The sequence below is a fragment of the Oncorhynchus tshawytscha genome, linkage group LG05 (genome assembly GCF_018296145.1).
Source record: "Oncorhynchus tshawytscha isolate Ot180627B linkage group LG05, Otsh_v2.0, whole genome shotgun sequence".
Classification (NCBI taxonomy): Eukaryota; Metazoa; Chordata; class Actinopteri; order Salmoniformes; family Salmonidae; genus Oncorhynchus; species Oncorhynchus tshawytscha.
Genome location: NC_056433.1, coordinates 54,671,482 through 54,693,680, shown reverse-complemented (window position 1 = coordinate 54,693,680; position 22,199 = coordinate 54,671,482). Strand labels below are relative to the sequence as shown.

General features: G+C 43.7%; 1 protein-coding gene across 5 annotated transcripts in view; it reads left to right on the top strand.

The window, feature by feature from the left end:
* The first annotated feature begins 2,233 nt into the window (after nucleotides 1-2,233).
* Nucleotides 2,234-22,199, top strand: part of LOC112250978 (histone-lysine N-methyltransferase, H3 lysine-79 specific) — a 28,652-nt gene continuing 8,686 nt past the window's right edge. Inside the window, exons 1-23 of one of the 5 annotated variants that reach the window (XM_024421556.2) lie at nucleotides 2,237-2,665; nucleotides 11,188-11,231; nucleotides 11,351-11,425; nucleotides 11,758-11,821; nucleotides 12,014-12,242; nucleotides 12,384-12,478; nucleotides 12,586-12,648; nucleotides 12,743-12,798; nucleotides 12,938-13,020; nucleotides 13,416-13,484; nucleotides 16,606-16,712; nucleotides 17,564-17,605; nucleotides 17,779-17,865; nucleotides 17,967-18,189; nucleotides 18,347-18,460; nucleotides 18,566-18,657; nucleotides 18,932-19,033; nucleotides 19,146-19,283; nucleotides 19,411-19,536; nucleotides 19,707-20,122; nucleotides 21,405-21,510; nucleotides 21,619-21,768; nucleotides 22,123-22,165. In XM_024421556.2, the coding sequence (XP_024277324.1) occupies nucleotides 2,585-2,665; nucleotides 11,188-11,231; nucleotides 11,351-11,425; nucleotides 11,758-11,821; nucleotides 12,014-12,242; nucleotides 12,384-12,478; nucleotides 12,586-12,648; nucleotides 12,743-12,798; nucleotides 12,938-13,020; nucleotides 13,416-13,484; nucleotides 16,606-16,712; nucleotides 17,564-17,605; nucleotides 17,779-17,865; nucleotides 17,967-18,189; nucleotides 18,347-18,460; nucleotides 18,566-18,657; nucleotides 18,932-19,033; nucleotides 19,146-19,283; nucleotides 19,411-19,536; nucleotides 19,707-20,122; nucleotides 21,405-21,510; nucleotides 21,619-21,768; nucleotides 22,123-22,165 (2,605 nt within the window). In that variant the 5' untranslated portion in view covers nucleotides 2,237-2,584. The other 4 variants (XM_024421554.2, XM_024421555.2, XM_024421558.2 and 1 more) reach the window with 4 other exon arrangements.

Genomic DNA, 22,199 nt, shown 5'->3' with positions numbered 1-22,199 from the left:
GTGCTTTTCTATGCCGTCGCTAGGAGGGATGCGTCACTTGAGTGGGTTGAGTCCCTGACGTGATCTGTCTGGTTTTGCGCCCCTCAGGGTCATGCGTTGGAAGAGATCTTTGTGAGCTTTACTCAGCCTTGTCTCGGGGTAGTAAATTGGTGGTCTGTTGATATCCCTCTAGTGGTGTGGGGTCTGTGGGTGGGGTTATATCATGCCTGGTTGACCCTGCACGGGGGTATCGTCGGACGTGACCACAGTGTCCCTCGACCTTCCCGTCTCAGCCTCCAGTATCTATGCTGCAATAGTCTATGTGCCGGGGGGCTAGGGTCAGTCTGTTGTATCTTGTGTAATTCTACTGTCTTATCTAGTGTCCTGTGTGAATTTAAGAATGCTCTATCTCTCCCTCCCAGAGGACCTGAGCTGTCCCCAGTCCACCTGGTCGTGCTGCTGTTCCAGTTTCAGCTGTTCTACCTGCGGCTATGGACCACTGACTGAGCTGTTCACTGGATGTGCTACCTTGTCTCGGAACTGCTGTTTTTGACGCGGTCTCTACTGCACCTGCGGTCTCGACCTCTGAATGCTTGGCTATGAAAAGCCAACTGACATTTACTTGAAGTACTGACCTGTTGCATCCTCTACAACCACTGTGATTATTATTTGACCCTGCTGGTCATCACGAAGAACAATCTGGCCGTAATGGCCATGTACTATTATAATCTCCACTCGATGCAGCCAGTAGAGGACTGGCCACCCCTCAGAGCCTGGTTCCTCTCTAGGTTTCTTCCGAGGTTCCTTCCTTTCTTGAGAGTTTTTCCTAGCCACTGTGCTTCTATATCTGCATTGCTTGCTGTTTGGGGTTTTAGACTGTGTTTCTGTATAGCACTTTGCCATTGGTTGATGTAAAAAGGGCTTTATAACTACATTTGATTTATTTGATTGTCCCCAGCACAAGGTGCATCTGTGTAATGATCATGCTGTTTAATCAGCTTCTTCATATGTCACACCTGTCAAGTGGATGGATTCTCTTGGCAAAGGAGAAATGCTCACTAACTGGGATGTAAACACATTTTTGTACAAAATTGAGAAATAATCTATTTGTCCGTATGGAACATTTCTGGGATCTTTTATTTCAGCTCATGAAACATGTTGCGTTTATACTTTTGTTCAGTATAAATGATTGTTGTATTCAAGTTCTCGTAAAATAGATGGATTACATCTGCACTGAGACAATCGGATGGTTCTATAATCGAACGAATACCTGCGCTCTTTCTGTTTACAAAGCCCTGCTCAACAAACCTGACTTAACGTCACTGTTAAGATTTAAAATTACAAGTTAGGTAGATCAGCCTTTGGTTTCCTTGAGCTTTGTGTATAGAATGATCTACAATGCACTTTAAAATTGGAGGAATCGGTGCCTCTAGGACATTTCAGACAGTTGTTAAGGGACCTTTTTACAGAAGATTGTTTTGCTTTTTGTGTATTGTATGCGAATGTGTAGTTCAATGTGTTTATTGTATTTTGACGTATTGTGGTGCTATACAGGGCTCATATTGAAAAGAGACTTTGGTCTCAGCTTTGACTTTTAAAATAAAAGATCAAATAAAATGGCAATGGTGGTAAATGGCACAGCTTAAATTGAAAAGAAGTCAAGATTCACAGCTATAAAACTGCACATTTCTCTTGGGCAAAATGTGTAGAAATGTAATAAGTTAGCTGTTTTCCCCAACAACAACGTGTGTGGGGGGGGGCTACACTGGTGGCAGCAGAGGGATGCCTATAGGCATTTGTGTAGAACCTTACAATGCCTAAAGTCAAGCAACATCAAGAGGTTTGGACCTCTTAGCATAATTTGCAGTGACAGCACAGATACAGTAATCTTTGACAGGGACCATGGTTGAGCCTTCCCCACCACCACTCACCCTGAATTTGAAACACTGGTGTAAGAAGTGGGATAGCACCCAATTGAGTGTGTCTCTTGTACAAGATCCATCACCACCTCTGAACCTGAAATAAGGAACACAAACTACTTCGAGGTCTGCCCCTCTGCTCCATAACAACAAAAATATTACTTTCGAAATTCACTGTCACAGTGAGTAATCAAGTAAAATTGTATTTCCCGCCAGTTGGCCGTTATTGCTCCCGGGAAATCCCAGTTTTACAGAAGTTAATGACTTGTTTTCGTCATGGCCACTGTTCGAAATGTAACAATCCGGTTGTACACTCCCGGTAACCGTATACTTCCCCTGCTCTGAGTCCCCCCTCCCTGACGATTTTGTCACTTTGGTAGAGGCCGCTTTGCCTTTTTTTTCACGCCGAGCGGAGCAAGATGGCGGCTGTACTGCCGAGGACGAGGTGTAGTAGCCGCTCGGCATGAACATTTATTTTTGAAATAAATTTATTAAAACCAGACGGAAATATTTGAACGTCGGACTACAAGGGTCGTGCACTACTTCACTCCATTACAATAATCGCCATTTTTTATATTGTGTTAAGAATTTTTCTGACAACATGATCACATTGTAGTAGCTAGCTCACTAAACTAGCAAGCATATAGCCAGCCTACCACCGTAGCAAACGCAGGAGAAAGTGTAGAATGGGAGAAAAGCTAGAACTCAAGCTGAAGTCGCCGGTTGGAGCAGAAGCTGCTGGCTATCCGTGGCCGTTACCAGTATACGTAAGTATTTCATCAGACCAAACAATTTGCCAGTTAATGTATAACTTGGGCAACCTAGTCAGCACTGGATTTATTAATCTATAATGTTGCTAGCTAACGATAATTCGCTAACGGTAGCTACTAGCTAATGATCCGCTTGCTAGCTAAGGTTACTTACGAAGCCACGGCAAGACATGCAGGTCAGACAGACGGCCCACCAGTGTACCACCACTGAGTTAGCATACAGTGTAGATAATACATTTTCGGGGCTATCCAGAAGCGACAAATGGGCACTTGGAGTGAAAGTAGATATTGCATGACGGTATAACGTTATCCATCCACTAAGTGGGATAGGCACCTAATGTGGCTACAAACTGAACCTAAAACCAAAAGGCTAATTAACGTTACTGTAGTAGTGTACACAAATCATTAGATAGGATTTCACAAATCACACGAGAAACATTGCACACTTAGCTAACTACATCGGTTCCTCGTTTTCATAAGTCTAGCTGACATTCCACGATTGGTCATTAAGTTAGCTTTAACAGTTTTATTTGACTCGCGTTATAATTCTGTCTAACATGCTGACCAGACCCCGTACAACGCGCGGATGTTGATTTGGTCTACCCACAGACGCGATCAAGTCACGCAGGTTGAAATATCAAAACGAACTCTGAACCAACTATATTAATTTGGGGACAGGTCGAAAAGCATGAAATATTTGCCAATTTAGCTAGCTTGCTATTGCTAGCGAATTTGTCCTGAGATAAACATGGTTATTTTACCAGAAATGGACAAGTCCTCTTCCCTGACAATTAACCCACAGATAAAAGGGTAAACCAAGTTCGTTTCTAGTAATCTCTCCTCCTTCAAGCAGCTACTGCTGCTTCTTCTTTGGACTTTATATGGCAGTTTGCAAATAACTTTAAGGTGCATTACCACTACTGACTGGAGTGTGTACCTCAATTCCTGTTTCAATCACCAATGTAGGTATATGGTCCTAAAAATCAATGAGTAGATGGCACGTGGGTATATGCTCCTAAAAACCAATGAGGTGATGGGAGAGGCGGGACTTGCAGTGTCACAAATAGAACCAAGTTCTATTTTAGTGGCTGGCGACGCAGATGCTCGCGAGCAGTGTGGGTGCAATGATTGAATAACATGTATGTGTATATTTATTTTGCAATGTTCACGCACGCAACACTAGCGGTGTGGTCAGCATGTAATGTTAAACATTTAACAAACATTAGCTAGCTTGCAAACTTTAGCACCTGACCTACTTACTAGCACATGCATAAAAATGGTTTGGTTACCAGTAAGTTTCTTTGCTAACTACTTACCATGTATTTATGTTAGCTAGCAAGTAATCTTTTTTACGTGTGGGTCAGACTCTGTGGGATGTTTTTAGCGAGACCCCAAGTGGTGTAATGTTAAAGTACTTAAGTACTTTACTTTACTAGTACTTTACTATTTATATTTTTGACAACTTTTAATTTGACTCCACTAGCATTACATTCCTAAAGAAAATAATGTACTTTTTATTCTATACATTTTCCCTGACACCCAAAAGTACTTGAGGAGTACTTAAATGCTGAACAGGACAGGAAAAGGGTCCAATTCACACACTTATCAAGAAAACAACCCTGCTCATCCCTACTGCTTCTGATTTGGTGGACTCACTCAACACATGCTTCATTTGTAAATTATGTCTGAGTGTTGGAGTGTGCCCCTAACTATCCATAAATGTAAAAAAATATATATTAAAAAATCTTGCTGCCTGGTTTCTCTAATATAAGGAATAGTTTTAATTTCATCTTTATTTAACTAGGCAAGTCAGTTAAGAACATATTCTTATTTACAATGACAGCCTGGCAAAAGGCCTCCTGCAGGGACGGGGGCTGGGATAATTTTTTATATTTAAAAAATATATAAATATAGGACAAAACGCACATCACGACAAGAGTCAACATAACTACATAAATCACAGTAATCACACCTGTGGGGAGAGGGGCATTCTTCCTACCAAACCACATGACCTTTGTTTTGGAGGTGTTCAGAACAAGGTTAAGGGTAAAGAAAATTAGTTGGACACTAAGAAAGCTTTGTTGTAGAGCGTTTAACACAACATCCTAGGAGGGACTATCATCTGCCTGAGCTATGTTGTTGATGAAAATTGAGAAGAGCATGGGGCCTAGGATTGAGCCTTGGTACCCCCTTGGTGACTGGCAGTGGCTGAGAGCAGATTTTCTGACGTTATACACTGCACTCTTTGAGAGAGGTAGTTGGCAAACCAGATCCCTCAGAGACACCAATACTCCTTAGCCAGCCCACAAGAATGGAATGGACTACTACTGTATCAAAAGCTTTGGCCAAGTCAATAAAAATAGCAGCACAACATTGCTTAGTGTCAACGGCAATGGTGACATAATTTAGGACCTTTTAGGTTGCAGTGACACATCTATACCCTGAGTGGAAACCAGATTGCATACCAGAGAGAATACTATAGACATCAAGAAGTCCAGTCAGTTGACTATTGGCAAGTTTTTCCAACACTTTTGATAAACAGGGTAAAATAGGATTAGGCCTATAACAGTTAGGATCAGCCTCATCTCCCTCTTTAAATAAATGATGAACATTGGCTGCCTTCCAAGCAATGGGAACCTCCCCAGAGAGGAGAGACAGGTTAAAAAGGTTAGATATAGGCTTGTCGATGATAGGGGCAGCAACCTTAAAGAAGAAATGGTCTAAACCATCTGACCAAGATGTTTTTTGGGGGTTAAGTTTCAGGAGCTCCTTTAGCACCTTGGACTCAGTGACTGCCTGCAGGGAGAAACTTTGTTGTGGGGCAGGGGAAAAGGAGGGAGAAGCATTGGGGATAGTCTCATTAGAAGGGGTGGGAGATGAGGAAATGTTGGACGGGCAAGGAGGCATGGCTGAGTCAAATAGGAATCCTGACTTAATGAAGTGGTGAAATGGTTTATATTTTTACAATGGTTTATACTTTTACTTTTGATACTTAAGTATATTTAAAATGAAATACTTTTAGACTTTTACTCAAGTAGTATTTTACTGGGTGACGCCCTTTTACTTGAGTAATTTTCTATTAAGGTATCTTTACTTTTACTCAAGTATGACAATTGGGTACTTTTTAAACTACTGGAATCCCCCCTCTCATTTGCAATATGTGGAATTCAACTCATGTATGCATTTCATTTTGCCAAAACTTTCAGTAATGTTAGCTATAAAAAAAGGGGGAGGATATGTTTAGCAAAATATTGTGCATAAAAATTACAGCCACTGTAGTAGCTAGCTGGACTATAGCTGACTAAAGTCAACACAATGGTGAAGGAAGTTTCTGATGAACCACCAACAGAGTTGATCAGAGACCAGGCTTTGTGGAATTCAGCTCTGACGACAAGGTCAAAAGTATTTCCTTTTACTTATGTTGGTCCTCTGTATTTACATGCCTTTCTTTATTTTCTGAAATCATACTTTTTAATAAAATGTTAATCAAATACAACCACCTATTGTTTCATCATTGCTGTTGCTGTAAGGGGGCAACTCAGCATGAATGTACATGTGCCAAATTAATCTCAACAAGGAAACATTTAGTGGCTGTATTTGATTAACGCTTTATTAAAAAGTATGAATTCCAGCCAACAAAGGCACGCAACTACAGAGGACAAACTTAGGTACAGGGTATGCATTTCATAATATCATTTATTTAAAATATTGACCTTGGGCGAATAGATGTAGTCGGCGCTGAATTTCACAAAGATTATTAGAAACTTCCTTCACGTTGGAGTTGAATTTAGTCAGCTAGCTGGAATCCAAATGCAAATGGCTCTGCATGGTGGTCACTGCCTTTTAATGACGTCTACTGTTCCTGTTATTGCATAGAAAGATTGTTGCACACTCTTTGGGAATCTGGGGGATAGCTGGCGACTGGGCTTGAACCGTTTTGCAACTTGTTTGGATTAATTATTACACCCCTGTACTCATGAGACTAAGCACCTTCTGTGCCAATAGGAAGAATGAGCACATCAGAAGCTATAATTTGCAACTGCATAGAAGGAATGCTACACAATTCCCCATAACTGTAGTTCCTTATATTTGTGTTTCAAAAGGCAAGTTGTGGATGGCAAAAGTCTGCACCCACTATGGTTATATTTAGCATTTTCACTGGGTCACAAGAAAACAATGAAAATTAGGGATATACTATCCCATGTCACTCTCACTTGTATCTCAAATTGTTTGATCACAAATATCCATCCCAATTTTGAAACCAGTGCAGCAAATTCAGGGAATTAGCTGAAAGAGTTGAACTTGAAACCTAGTCACGAACATAAACGTGAACATCCAATACAATATTGCTAACAGAGTTTAGTCTACTCAAACATGTTTTAGTGCAGAGGCAACTACTAACAGCCAGCAGCAAGTGTGTGTTCGACTGAATACTAATTACAACTCTTTTGGGATCCAGAAATAGCCTATATAGCTTGAAGAATATATGGAGGACTAGGCTACGTTTGGGTTGTTGGATGCAAATGCCACTGAATAAACCTGTAGGGTAGGTTGAATGTGGATCATTTTACTACTGCAGTCCATGGGTTTTTTAAAGCTTTTGCAGACTGGTGATCCTGGGTAGATTTAAAAACAGTTGATTAAAAACAATGAATCAATGCTGAGTGTTCTTTATGATGTTAACACCATGTAGGGTTGGACGGTATACCGTATTTTTCGATATACCGGTATGGATACACGGACCGGTTTGGGTTTTTACTTTACCTTCTATAATGCTATTTGAATGTTTGGTTTGTTAAATGTGATGTAACTTCTGTTTTTATAGTTTATTTCGCTACTTGAGTCAAATGTAATTCGAGCAAACATAATTAGCTATACAGTCTGATAATACCAGTGATGGTGTAAACCTAAATCAGTATTTTGTTTGTGCAACAGTATCTTTTTAATCAAAGAGGAATACATTAAGCATGAATGTTAGCTACATGAAGAATCTAAGAGAGAACGTTAAATGTAGCCAAAAATGATAGGGTCCCCAAGTTAACACTTATCAACACTTTGGTTCCTACCCTGTCACAAAAACTCCTCCCTGGCATTTTCTTTCATTTTCATGTAAAACAACACTGTATTCAAAATGCCCACTATTTATATTCCAACTACAGAATTGGAATAAACATTCTATTTCCATGATTCCAACTGTTCACCCAAGTTTTTTGATCTAATTCGCAAGTAAATATTTGCTTAAAAATAAGGCCTATATTGTTTGCCCATATTGTGCAGCCCTAGTTAGCAATGTAGAAATGATCTCAAATGAGTGTCTAAAATGCAGAAATGTATGACAATGCTGAAAATAAATTTTGGTTGAAGTTGAATTGAACAGTATAAAACCATCAGAATGGAGAAAGACCCATTTGAAATCACTTAGAATGTATGTGTTAAGACCCTAGGGTCACTCACTACTCATAAAGTAAATGTAGAACTTTTATTAATCAAAACATAAAATACTGTCAAATACCATCAAACCGTCCAATATGTTTTTTGTACCGTGATGTGGTATTTTGGCCATATCACCCAGCCCTTGGACCATTACCAAGCTTCTTTAGATTTTGCATCAATATACTTTTAAAAAATTGCACAACATGCTGCTGTAATATTTTAACCTATGTCTGACTTACTAGATATAACATATGTTGAAAATATTTATCCTAGTTTGGGCCCTAGTACAACTCCAACAACACATTTGCTGGCAGATTTGAGTGTGTTTAGACCTTGCATGTGCAGCATGCCTTGAACATATCCTTTAGCTGAATGCTAAAGTTTAGCAGATTGTACAAGCGAGAACAGAAATGGAAGCAGATTAAATGGTTGTGGTTTCTCTGGTGGTTTCTCTGGTTTTTCAGGTGTATTTCTCATTTTATAGTAAATTGTGGTAAGACTGTGCTAAAAAAAAAAGAATAACCTGAAGCAGAATTTCTCAGAACAGCACGGTGGAGTGTTGTCAGTTTGGGGCCTGTAGTGTCACACCGGGTAATGCTCCTTTACGTCAGAGTACAGGAACTAGGCAATGCTGCTGCTGACGCAATCCTCCACAGTTGGACTCGGCTGACATCACTCCATTACGCCAGAGACTGATAAGAGCACTGTTGCATGACTGGCCTTTTCTCAGGAAAGGGCATTTTGCAAACTGTTTAGAGCTGCTGGTGCCTCAGTTATTCTGTTGAAGTTGGTGTCTTGATATCATAAATATAGACTTAAATATCATAGGCATGTCCTGTACTGAGTAACGTGGCAGCCAGTGCTCATTATCTGTATGTGTGGAGTCTCAGCACTGTTTTCAATAAGGACCTAGACAATTCCTCAATATGCACTTTAAGGACATGAAGGGGCGTTCATTAAGAGTAGGATTACAACACACTTGAATCTACTTGAGTCTCCAAATCACATGCCCTTGATGTTTCATTGTGGCTATTTTTGCACAGTTTGATCTATGGAAGAGGACTGTAATGACGCTTGAGCAGACTACTTCATTTCCATGAGTATGTTACTGTGCAATATGTCACTATTCAGATTAAGTTGTGTTAATAATGCCGCCCACTGCTCTCCACCACAAAAGATACATCACACATATTCCAGTACTTCTGACTCCCGAAGTGCAACCCAAATCGCCCCATTCACCCACAGATAAACAACGCACACTGTGCTCTTGTGTTGTGCAGTGAACAACAACAGAGTTGTGATATATGCTGCCTGCGTGTCTCACCACATTGACGCTGTTACCACCACATGCTTGAATACTCTTTCTCTCACACACCCAGTCACCATCTGCAGATTTAAATCATCCGTAACTGCTTCCATATGAAGTACACCTCTTCTGCTGCAGAGGCCTTTGTTCATTTTTTTTCTTGGTGCTTTAACTAAAGCCAGAATGCCTTTAAATAAGGCACTACTTGAATCAATGTCATCTTGCCTAGTTTGTGTTTTGATAGCCTAGCTAATGGTGTTCATGTGTTCCTCTCAAGTGTGTTTGATGTTCAACTTTGTAACAAGCGAATCACTCCTTAGACAAACCATGTGACCTGTGTTATCAGTGAATAGGATAAAGCAGACAGGCATGTATAAGTTCCACCTGCCTCCCTCACCTACTGAACAACATGCGGGTGAAAATGGATACTGATAAGGACAATAAGTCACTGGACCATAGTCCAAAGCTTTAGAAGCCTGTCACCATGTTCTAGGACAGGCAGCGCTTTGAAGAAAAGGGTTTTGACGGAGTCAGTTAGCTTTCTCTGTGGTAATGATATCACTGTTGCACACGGTTAGTTATTTGATTATTGGCCGTTAGTAATGCGTAGTGAAGCAGGCGTTATGCCCGGCCGGCTGTGTGTCATGGTGAGGTGAAGAGAGCGTGAGAGGGAGGGAGGGAGAGGATGGTTGCATCAGTTCCGTCGTGTGCCCACAGCAGGGGGTCAGGAGGAGCAGAGGAGAAGAGAGAGTGTGGGATTGGCTGAGCGCTCCTATCTCACGTGCCACACGCTCTCTTTCTCTTAGCCAGAGTTTATTTTTAGCACCACAGTGGGTGTTGCTGCGTGCCGTCTGTGTGAGCGGCAGGAACACCCCCCTCTCGCCGCCTCCGCACACACTGCTGTCAGTCTGGAACTAGCGCGTTAACCCTTGTTTTGGCTGCATGTATTCTGCGATGGTTGCATTACTAGGCTATTCATAGCAGCGTTTGCTCCTCTTGGGAAACGCTTTGCCTTCCTTGTGGCGGGAGATTTTATTTCATACCCTCTGTGGTGCTATAATCTCAGGCCTGATGTTATTGGCAGCGGTGCCATGGCGGGAGTTGTGGCGCTGTTGAGCGGAAAGCGCTGAGCCTAATAACTGGAGGCTGCTACTGTGCCAATACCAATCCAGCTGAAAGCAGCTGGGCCTGGCTGGCTGGAGGTTGCTCTCTACCTTCTTCCCTCAGTCCCACCCTCCGTCCCTCCCAGGCCCTGTGCCGGAGCAGGACACAGAAAGTGGGTCACTGGGTCAGCTCAGGCTGCCAGCAGCCAGTGTGACTGAAATCCTGCAGTTCCTCCCATGCTGCAGCAGTGCTCTGACAAAACCCAGCTATCCTAAGTGATAGTGCTTCACATGCTCACAGTCTCCCAAACCACATCCAGTTAGAGAATGTCAGCTTGATAACAGTGATACACTCAGTGGTGTCTCCTGAATTGTTATGCTGGCAGTCATACTAAGTGCGTCACACTAACGACTATGGTTTGCGCTGTGTGTGGATTATTAAGTAATTGAGTGCTGCTGGCCTTATCTGACCCGGCTGTCTGAACTCGTGTTGGTAGCTGTTAGCATATTTGTGTACATTTTTGGGATATCTGTATTTAGTTTTTGGTTACTGCCAGTCTGTTATATACTGCAGTAAGGCAGTCTTTTTATTGCCTGTCAAGAAATGCTTATTGCATAAAGAAATTGTACTGAGAGTACTCAATCTCTCTTCTCCTGTGTTCACTTTCTGTCTCCAGGACAAACACCACGATGCTGCTCATGAAATCATTGAGACCATTCGGTAAGTAACTAGTACCTTTCTCCTAAATCTCAAAAGCATGGTGCAGTGAGTGACTGCACTTCTTGGCTGAGTTAGATTGGATCAAAGTGAACTCACCATGTGTTGACCATTGTTCCCAGGTGGGTGTGTGAGGAGATCCCAGACCTTAAGCTGGCCATGGAGAACTATGTCCTCATCGACTACGACACCAAGAGGTGAGCCGAGGGTCAGACGATGAGGAACGAGGATTATGATGCTGTTCTGAAGCACAGTCTAACACCATAGTGACATAACACTTAGACATCCAGAGTATGAACCAAATGGACCTCCCCTCCACTTCACATTTGAAGGATAATTATTCCCAGAAGGTAATAAAGATATTAATGGCAGCGATGCTAATTTAGGAATACTTTTGTTTCCCGTGGCGGCAGCCCAAAAGAGATGAGACGGAGTCACGTAGGAGTCAGCACAAACAAAGTCATGGGCTGTTGGTTTCTAGTCATACGATGTTGATGTTATTTCTTTATTTCTATGTGTGTTGTTACAGCTTCGAGAGTATGCAGAGACTTTGTGACAAATACAATAGAGCCATTGACAGCATCCACCAGCTGGTAAGTTGGAATATCTCCAGATGACTTGTGTCGAAAGCTTATTTGTCCACACATTAATTCAAACAGACGTCTTTCTTGTAGACATATTGTCACCGTGGGTTAAACCTAGCTCACTTGAGCCCAGCAATATGTTTATATCCTAGCTATGTAATATACTCATTCTAAACCTCTTGTCCCGTATGTGTGTCACAGTGGAAAGGCACAACTCCGCCCCTGAAGTTGAACAAGCGGCCGTCCAATGGGCTGCTCAGACACATCCTGCAGCAGGTGTACAACCACTCGGTCACGGACCCCGAGAAGCTCAACAACTATGAGCCCTTCTCCCCCGAGGTGTACGGCGAGACCTCCTTCGACCTGGTGGCCCAGATCATCAACGAGATGGAGATGATGGAGGAGGACACCTTCGTAGACCTCGGCAGTGGTCTGTGTTTGTTTTACAACGTCGATGTTTACTTCTGAATGAGAGAACCAGTCTTAATGTGTGTCTCTGTGTGTTGATGTGGGATGTGTCTAAATGAGCGGGTTGGTGCTATTTTTGACTCGCAATTATCTGTAATTGCAGGGGTGGGACAAGTGGTGCTGCAGGTTGCCGCAGCAACGAACTGTAAACACTACTTTGGTGTGGAGAAGGCAGACATTCCAGCCACTTATGCTGAGGTAAGTTCCCACATCTAGCTTAAGAGTCTTGGTTATCTTGATGATTGTCAGTCAACGGAGAAGGAACAGATTTTTAGAATGACTAGTGTTTGCGGTTTGCCTTTCAGTCTATGGATAAAGAATTTAAGAGGTGGATGAAGTGGTATGGGAAGAAGCACGGGGACTACACGGTATGTGGTATTCTGTTGTCATGACAGACGTGTGTCACTCACAAATTGTCCCTGGGTATGTGCAACTCATGTTCCTCTTTATTTCATTTTAAAGCTGGAGAGGGGGGATTTCCTGTCTGAAGTATGGAAGGACAGGATAGCCAACACAAGGTGCATTACCTCTATGTACACTGGATGATTCCACTGTGTATTTACACACATCTGAACATGAAGAGAAACATCAGCACAGCTTCAACTCTAAATCTTTTTCTTCCTCTTCCTCCCTTCCTCCTGTTCCCCGTTTGTCTAGCAGTGTTATTTTTGTGAACAACTTTGCCTTTGGTCCAGAAGTGGATCACCAGCTGAAGGAGCGCTTTGCTAACATGAAGGAAGGTAGGTAGAAAATGGCCCTTTTGTTACCCAGTGTCAAGGACACCCTACCGTATTGTTGTTACAGCGAATGAAGAACCTGGGATCATTTCAATATGTTATTGATTCAGCTGAATCATACATGCTGTAGCTTAATGGCAGCTGTGTCAACTCCACACACTTCACCTCTGACACCTCAGCTGTGTGACCTCCACATGACCCCGTCTTTTAAAAGACAGATATGAGAGGATGATCTATGCTACCATTGATAATGTATAGCAGACACACACAGATCAATGGTTTGATCTGGGACTCATTATTGATCAGTGTTTGTGTTGTTTTCTTTTAAATCTGTCAATTTCAAACAACCTTTTGTGAAGTGCCTTCATGAAAAGTTCATCTTTGTTTCTCTCTCTTAGGTGCGAAAATTGTATCATCAAAACCTTTTGCACCTCTAAATTTTAGAATCAACAGTCGAAACTTGAGTGGTAAGTCTTCATCATGGAACAAGTTATTTTCTGGGCAGACCCTGGAAATGGAACTGCAGAAATGTCAACAGAATTATGTAGATAATGTTATTAACATCTGTCTGTCTGATTCAAAACTAAAAGTTGCACATACATTTTTTTCTTTTTAATCATAGTTGAAGTATTTAGCATCAATTATAGCGCATCTTGGGTCATTTCCCTTGCAACGTTCCGACTTTGCTATGTTAAACCTTGGTTACATTTGTTGCACACCGGTGTTTGTCGTTTCGCCAGCTCAAATAAGACGTTGCCTTCACTGATCGAGATGAACCCCGAAATGAGGAAGTACCTTTGGTCACGCAGTGTATGTGGACACCTGCTCGTCGAACATCTCATTCCACAATTATGGCATTAATATGGAGTTGGTCCACCTTTTGCTGCTATAGCAGCCTCCACTCTTCTTTACACCACTCGCTTGGCATTGTGCATAGTGATCTTAGGCTTGTGTGCGGCTACTCGGCCATGGAAACCTATTTCATGAAGCTCCCAACGAACAGTTAATGTGCTGAAGTTGCTTCCAGTGGCAGTTTGGAACTCGGTAGTGAGTGTTGCAACCGAGGACAGACGATGTTAACGAGCTTCAACACTGCTGTCCCGTTCTGTAAGCTTGTGTGGCCTACCACTTTGTGGCTGAGTCATTGTTGCTCCTAGACGTTTCCACTTCACAATAACCGCACTTAAAGTTGACCTGGACAGCTCTAGCAGGGCAGAAATTTGAGGAACCGACTTGTAAAGGTGGCATCCTATGACGGCGCCACGTTGAAAGCCACTGAGCTCTTCAGTAAGGCCATTCTAATGCCAATGTTTGTCTATGGAGATTGTATGGCTGTGAGCTCGATTTTTATATGTCTGAGCATCAAGTGTGGCTGAAATAGCCGAATCCACTCATTTGAAGGGTTTACCACATACATCAATTTAGTATGTTTCAACTTCTTATCTTGTATTATTTGGGAATTTGTCCGGTGCATGTGTTTTCTTTCTGCAAGCATGGAGAACAGAAGTGTACGTAACAATTGTATCCAAGATATAACATGACAACATCATGTTAAGGTTTACCCAAAATGCTACTTTTTAAAATGTATAATATTTAATTAATGTGTAACTTTTATAAGTTGGAGAACACAAAATGATGGGTCACACATTATTTGGATAGTCCGGATAGTCCTTCTGTAGATGCTCTACAGACGGTCATACCAATAACAAACTATCTGTTGATAAGCAACTGCTTGTTAGGATTAGGGTTAGTACATAGTTAGTTGAAATGTTCCTGATAGTCTATCCTAATGTAGCAGTCATAAAATAAACGCTATAAACTTTACTGAACAAAAACATAAACGCAACATGTAAAGTGTTGGTCCCATGTTTCATGAGCTGAAATAAAAGATCCCAGAAGTGTTCCATATGCACAAAAAGCTTATTTATCTGGTAACATCCCTGTTATTGAGCATTTGCCATTTGCCAAGATAATCAACCTACCTGACAGGTGAGGCTGATTAAACCGGATGATTATTACACAGGTGCACCTTGTGCTGGGGACAATAAAAGACCACTCTAAAATGTGCAGTTTTGTCACACAACCCACAGATCTAAAGGTTTGAGGGAGTGTGCAATTGGCGTACTGACTGCAGGACTGGCCACCACAGCTGTTGCCAGATAATTTAATGTTAATTAAACAACATTGTTTTAGAGAGTTTGGCAGTACGTCCAGCCGGCCTCAACCTCAGACCATATGTAACCACTCCAGCCCAGGACCTCCACATCTGACTTGTTCACCTGCGGAATCGTCTGAGACCAGCCACCCTGACAGCGGATGAAACTGGGTTTGCAAAACCCAGTTTTTGAATTTCTGCACAAATTGTCAGAATCTGTCTCAGGGAAGCTCATCTGCGTGCTCGTCAACCTCAACAGGGTCTTGACCTGACTGCAGTTAGGCGAGGTAAACGACTTCAGTTGGCAAATGCTCACCTTCGATGGCCGCTGGAGAAGTGTGCTCTTCACGATGAATCCCTGTTTCATTGTGAAGAGCAGATGGCAGACGGTGTGTATGGTGTCGTGTGGGTGAGCAGTTTACTAATGTCAACGTTGTGAGCAAAGTGCCCAATGGTGGCAGTGGGGTTATGGTATGGGCAGGAATAAGCTACGGACAACGGACAAAAATGTGTTTTATCGATGGAAATTTGAATGCACCGAGATACCGTGACAAGATCCTGATGCCCATTGTCATGCCAAACATCCGCCGTCATCACCTCATGTTTCAGCATAATAATGCATGGCCCCATGTCGCAAGGATCCGTACTAAATGTCCCACTTCTTTCATGGCCTGTACTGACCAGACATGTCACCCATTGAGCATGTTTGGGATGTTCTAGATCGACGTGTACGACAGCGTGTTCCAGTTCCCGCCCATATCGAGCAACTTCTCATAGCCATTGAATAGGAGTTGGACAACATTCCACAAGCCACAATCAACAGCCTGGTCAACTCTGTCGGGCTGCATGAGTCAAATGGTGGTCACACCAGATACTGACTGGTTTTCTGATCCACGCCGCTACCTTTTAGGTAGAGGTATCTGTGACCAACTGTATTCCCAGTCATGTGAAATCCATTGATTAAGGCCTAACGAATTAATTTCAATTGACTGATTTCCTTATATGAACTGTAACTCAGTCAATCGTTGAAATTGTTGCATGCTGCATTTCATACTGGTCTTGACGATAAGAAGAAAAGACTGTCTGGGGAGGTTCTCTTCTGCACCGTTCAACCAATTCAGTAAATATGGAGGAGTTAAGATGGAGTGTGGCTTTGTTAATGTCTCGCTCCATTTCCCATGAGAACCAAACCATCCAGTTGTTGGGAACTCGGGAGAGGCTCCTGATAGTCTGAAGATGTAGAGAATCTACAGATGGACTGTCCAAATAAACTGTTACCAAATGATGTTGACATTTTGCATTTCCGCTTCCTACCTGGGACACAACACCTTTTCTGAGATCTTTTTTTGGTGGGTGGCCCTTGGACAACATATCCTAGTGTGTATTTCAATGAACTAAAACATTTTGTTGATTTCCTTTGTTTCTCCCTAAAGACATTGGCACAATAATGAGAGTCGTTGAGCTGTCTCCGTTGAGGGGTTCAGTGTCCTGGACAGGGAAGCCAGTTTCCTACTACCTTCATACAATAGACCGCACCATAGTGAGTCCTGCTCTCCTCTTTTATACTCACAAAACGTCTTCTCTGTCCCACACACAATGTTGCAATGGCAGTTGCTCCATTTAAAGAAGGGTAACCTTGAACTGAACGAATGGCCCACGCTTCAAAGGTCTCCATCAGTTCATCTGTCCTTATTCTGTATGTGTATCAAATACCATGGTAAATAACAAACCCACGTGATATTTTCTGACAATGCGTACGGTAGCAGTACTCAGAACATGTTTAGTCGGCCATATCCCTGCAGGAAACAACTGCAACTGCTGGTATAGCCCTGCAGTGGACAGAGGAGATGTGGTACAGCGACAGGTGATGGAGCAACCAGCATTCCTACTACATGTTGTACCATGAGTGTTTTCGACTTGTTTAGAAACACTGAAAACAAGACTTAGTACATTTTTTGCAAACAGTTAGCCTAACTGCAAGCAGAAAATCTAACATTTTCTGCCTGTCTGTTGTGGGAGGGCATATTTTGCCAATATAACCTAGAATATGCTCTCTGTTTTGAATATGTTCTGATACTTGTCTATACCGGCCCGTAACAGTCTGCTTAAAAACTTAGCCAGTTGTTTCACTTGCTCATTCGAGCAATGAGACGGTTCTCAGTGAAACAACTGGCTGTTTTGAATGTATCCATTCACTTGAGGCAGTGGAAACGGTGAGGTCATCGCTGCATTGTTTCTGTATCCCCCCCCACTCACATGCACGTGTTGGAGGGCTTATGGATAGTGTCACACAAGGTGACTGCACTAAAGAGAGAGAGGGGAGAGTGTGACCTCTGCTGTCTTCGCCTCTGTGTCCATGTGCAGTACTTGATACTTTCTTTTCTTTTTCAGCTTGAAAACTATTTTCATAGTCTCAAAAATCCTAAACTCAGGGTAAGCTTCTTTTTGTTCCTTTGGTCACTGTATTATTTTATGTTGCCCACAGAATATGTGTAATGACAATCTTAGTCACTTCCGGTTTGTCTTTGCAGTTGCACCCAGTTTATATGCCCTCCTGAACTATTCACATGGTAAAACAACACTAAGATGTTCCTGTGTGTTTTTAGGAGGAGCAAGAAGCAGCTAGGCGTCGACAAGAAAAGAATAGTAAAGACAGTAAAAACACCACCCCAACCAAGGCAAAGGAGCACAAGGTAAGTCCCTTTATCGTCTTTCACGTCTCTATGCTCAGTTCTTCTCCTGATGAGATCACCACTCTTTGGTTTGTTTTCACGCTGGCCTCTCCCTGTCTCAGGATTCCTGCGGGGAGGATGAGCAACCGAGGCTATTGGCAGTCGTGAAGGCGTCACCCAAACCCCGTCGCGCCAAACTCCTCAGCAAAGGCCGCAAGCTGAGCGCTCGGAAGCGCGGGCGTCCCAAGAAGGCTGCCGTGACTGCAGCTGAACGCAAGAGCAAGAAAAGCCAGAGTGCCCTGGAGCTGCTGCACGCCAAAACCATCTCTGCAGCACCCCCTCAGGGTGAGCCACCTGCTCACTCTCACACACACACACACACACACACACACTCCTACCCAGGGCAGAGTCCATATACCCTTGTGCATTTCTGTTTATTTAGCCTTAAACTCTTCATTTTGGTCCAGGTTTGTTTAGTTGACTTTCCTTGTTGTTTCTACAGATGCATACAGGTCACCTCAAAGTCCCCTCTACCAGCTACCTCCCAAAGTTCAGCACTATGCGTCTGGGCAACTGCTGCTGGGCCCCACTCCTCCTGGCCTACAACAGCTTCTAGGTGAGCCTCGCTACCCTGACCCCACCCTTCCTTATCACACAGACCTGTCTATTAGTCACAGCCAGCAGAGCTGAAGGCCAGTCCTCTCTGTCTCTCCCCCCACAGACAACATTAAAGTCCAGTACCTCCAGTTCATGACCTACATGAAGACACCTCAGTACCACAATCACCTGCAGCAAGTCCTGGAGCAGGAGAAGGTAAATAGAATGTCCAAATCACTCAATCCAATGCGAATAATCCATGTGACAACAGTATCGCCACCTCGTTAAAGAGTAATAGATGATATCATAAATTAAATTACTGCATTCAGATTCACTCCCTCAGGCTCATACTTCAACTCTCAACCCTCCCTTTATCAGTCATGTTGAAGGAGACTAACCCCCTAGGAATGTTGCCTCTGCTTTAGTCTCAACCTCTAAACCTTTCCCTTTTCTCTTTTGTTCTTCCTTCCCTCTTCCTCCACCTCTGCAGCTAAAACACAGAGAGCTCTCTGGGCAGGCGGAGCAGCTGCAGACTGTGTGTCAGACCCACAAAGAGAAGATCAAAGGCCTCTTTCACACCAAACTGGATGAGGTAGGCAGATAACGTGGTGAATGTCAAATGAAACCAGCTGGTAATGAGAAGCCAATGTTGGGAGAGTACTCGATCGCCAAACATCTTACCCTGTCTTTGTGTTCCCCCTCAGCTGGGAGTGAAGGCCCTAACTGTGGAGGACCTGCTGCAGGCCCAGAAGGAGATCTCAGCCCACAACCATCAGCTGAAGGAGCAGACCAAGCAGCTGGAGAGAGACATGATCGAGCTGAGGGACCACAGCCTGCTCCTGGTGAGACAGTACTCCTGGGTGTCATCTCTCTGGCCCTTTTCACATTGGGGTTGATCTGCGTGTTGGGCATTCTGTCAGACATATAGCCAGAGACTTGTAACTCACTAACTATAACGGTCTGTTTCAGTTGAAGTCTCGGTGTGAAGAGCTGAAGCTGGACTGGAGCTCTCTGTGTCTTGAGAGCCTGCTGAAGGAGAAGCAGGCCCTACGCAGACAGATCTCCGAAAAACAGCGGCACTGTCTCGAGCTACAGGTACACACCTCTGTGCCCCTTCCTCTCTGTTCCACCTATCTCTACCGACAAACTTAGAAATAGTGGAGGAATCGGTCATCTACTGTAGTTGTGAAGCATAGTTTTTGTTAGCAAAGTGATGTTCCTATTCCTTACCTTGTGTAACGGCTCCCCCTGGTGTTGGTTCTCAGATCAGCATCGTGGAGCTGGAGAAGAGTCAGAGACAACAGGAGCTGCTCCAGCTCAAGTCCTACAGTCCCTGTGAGGATTCCCCTTACCGTAAGGGCCTCCCTCGCCCTACCCTGGACCACGACACCCCCAAACTGAGCCTGGTCGTGGCCGGCCTCAGCCCCGAACTGTCCATCAACAACACCACCTCGCCCTGCTTTGACAGGAGGGCCACCAAGGGAGAGCTCCTCTCCCGCTACCTGCCCATCTCGCCTGACCACGAGATTGTGCCTCCCACCCCGGACGCCCGGCACAGGCAGCTGGGTCACCCCCTCCCTGACTACACCCGCTTCTCCCCAGCCAAGATCGCCCTGCGCAGACACCTGAACCAGGACTCTAGTACTGCACACTTCAGAGGCTTGGGCTTCACTGGTCTCAGGTAGAGTCCTGCACGGGTCCGTTTTTTGGAGCCGCACCCGCCCCGCGCTGGCCACATCAATTCGGAGCCTCACCCGATATCCGACATCAGGACAGATTTTTCTCCGCAACCTGACCCATCCGCGTAGAATTGTTCCGAGAAGCGATCCGTGACCCGCCAAAATAACATCGACACCTAACAGAGTTGTAGACAATTCCCATTCCCTGCATGAATTAATTTGTGTCTATTTATGTCTATTAAAAATGTTTATAAAAGGAAACTATGCACAATGCGATGCGGCACATTGACAACTCAAATCGCTTTGAAAAAGAGCTTTCTAAGTAACCTCCTTATTCCTTATCTAATGTAAGTCTATAGCAACACAACAAAACAATACCTTTACATTGAGTATTGTTTCCATAATCAAGTAGTTGAATTGAAACTTAAATGAATATTTCCCAGAATCAAATAGGCTACATTTATTTAGTAGGCTATTGGCAACTCAAACTATTACCAGCCGCACAGGTGTAAAATGTCCTGCGTGTGGTCTAAATGCACGAAAGCCTGAATTTATGTAATAATTAACTGACAATTAACTGAATTATTGTTAACAAACACCTGCTTGCACTTTTGCAGGCTGTGCATCCATCTACTGGGTTGTTGTCCTCCTTGTCCACAATGACTCCAAAAGCCTTCCAAAACCGAGGATTTCACTCGTGCAGCACCTGTTTCCACGATGGTGTATTCATCATAACCTTTCTTTTTATTTCTCCTGTTACGTTAACCATTTTCCCGTGAGCTAGGAGTCTGGGAAAATAAACTTGCCAATGTCTCGTTGTGTGGCAGAAGGGAACATAAGCTCTCTGCACGTGGACAAATTAGGAACGTTTCAGCACCACACAACAAATGGACAGTTCCTGCTCCACTCTCTCGCTGCATGGCTGGTAGCCTAGGCTGTGTCTGCCTCACCACTCACATAGCCTAATTGTATTCACCAGACACAATTTAACAGAACAAGCTCCAAAAAAGTATTATCTTGATTTAAAACGTTAAACGCAATATAATTGTTCTGACCCGCGAGCCGACCCGCTGGTTGAAAGAATGTTTTCATTCCACCCGCCAGCAGATTTTTTTTTCTTTTTTTCGGATCAACCGCGAGGAACCGTGGGTATCCGACCCGATGCAGGACTCTAGTCTCAGGTTAGTTATCAACAGACTGACATAGTAGATTGTCCTGAAAACATGGAGATGTGTTCCATGTTTGTTGAGGACAGTATTCCTGACTGTTTTTCTACTCCTGCAGGGGGGATATGGGCGCCATCACCTCTCCACTAGGCGCTAAACTGAGCTGCCTGTCTCCCAACTCATCAGACAGTCAGCAGAACAACATACTCAGGAGTGCTGAGAGGGTAACTGTCTGTCCTCTCTGTCCACACACTGACACACAGCCTACCCTGTTGACTCACACACAGTATGTACTCTGTGTGTGTGTGTGTGTGTGTGTGTGTGATGTCCAGGGGGGTAAGGAGAAGAGTCCAGCAGGGGGTCCGGGTGAAGCCATCACCAGCCTGCCCATCAGTATCCCCCTCAGCACAGTGCACCCCAGCAAACTCCCCGTTAGCATCCCCCTGGCCAGTGTGGTGCTGCCCAGCCGAGCAGAGAGACTGGTGGGTACATATGACTCCTAGAACTCTGGCTTAGAGCAGTGGTTCCCAAACTTTTTCACTCTGGACAGTTGATCTGGATATTTCTGACAAGTTATAAATACTGTAGCTCACGAAGGTCTGCAATGACTGACATGACACGAGGGGAACTGTTGATTCACTATCCAATTTCGAAGTTGCACCTTGTGCATTCTACGATTACAACTTTCCAAAGTAAGTTGAAAGGCCGAATGACTTTGGGAACCACTGGCTTAGAGAATGGCAGGGCTACAGGTAGCTTTCCGCCTGGGTAGTAACGTCCTGTTTGCTGTAATAAACCACTGTGTTGATTCAAGCGCTCCGTGTTTGTTTTTGTAGAGGAGCACACCGAGTCCTGTGTCCCAGACAGGCCAGACCAATGGTAAGCAGTCCCAAATACACTCTATATCATCCAT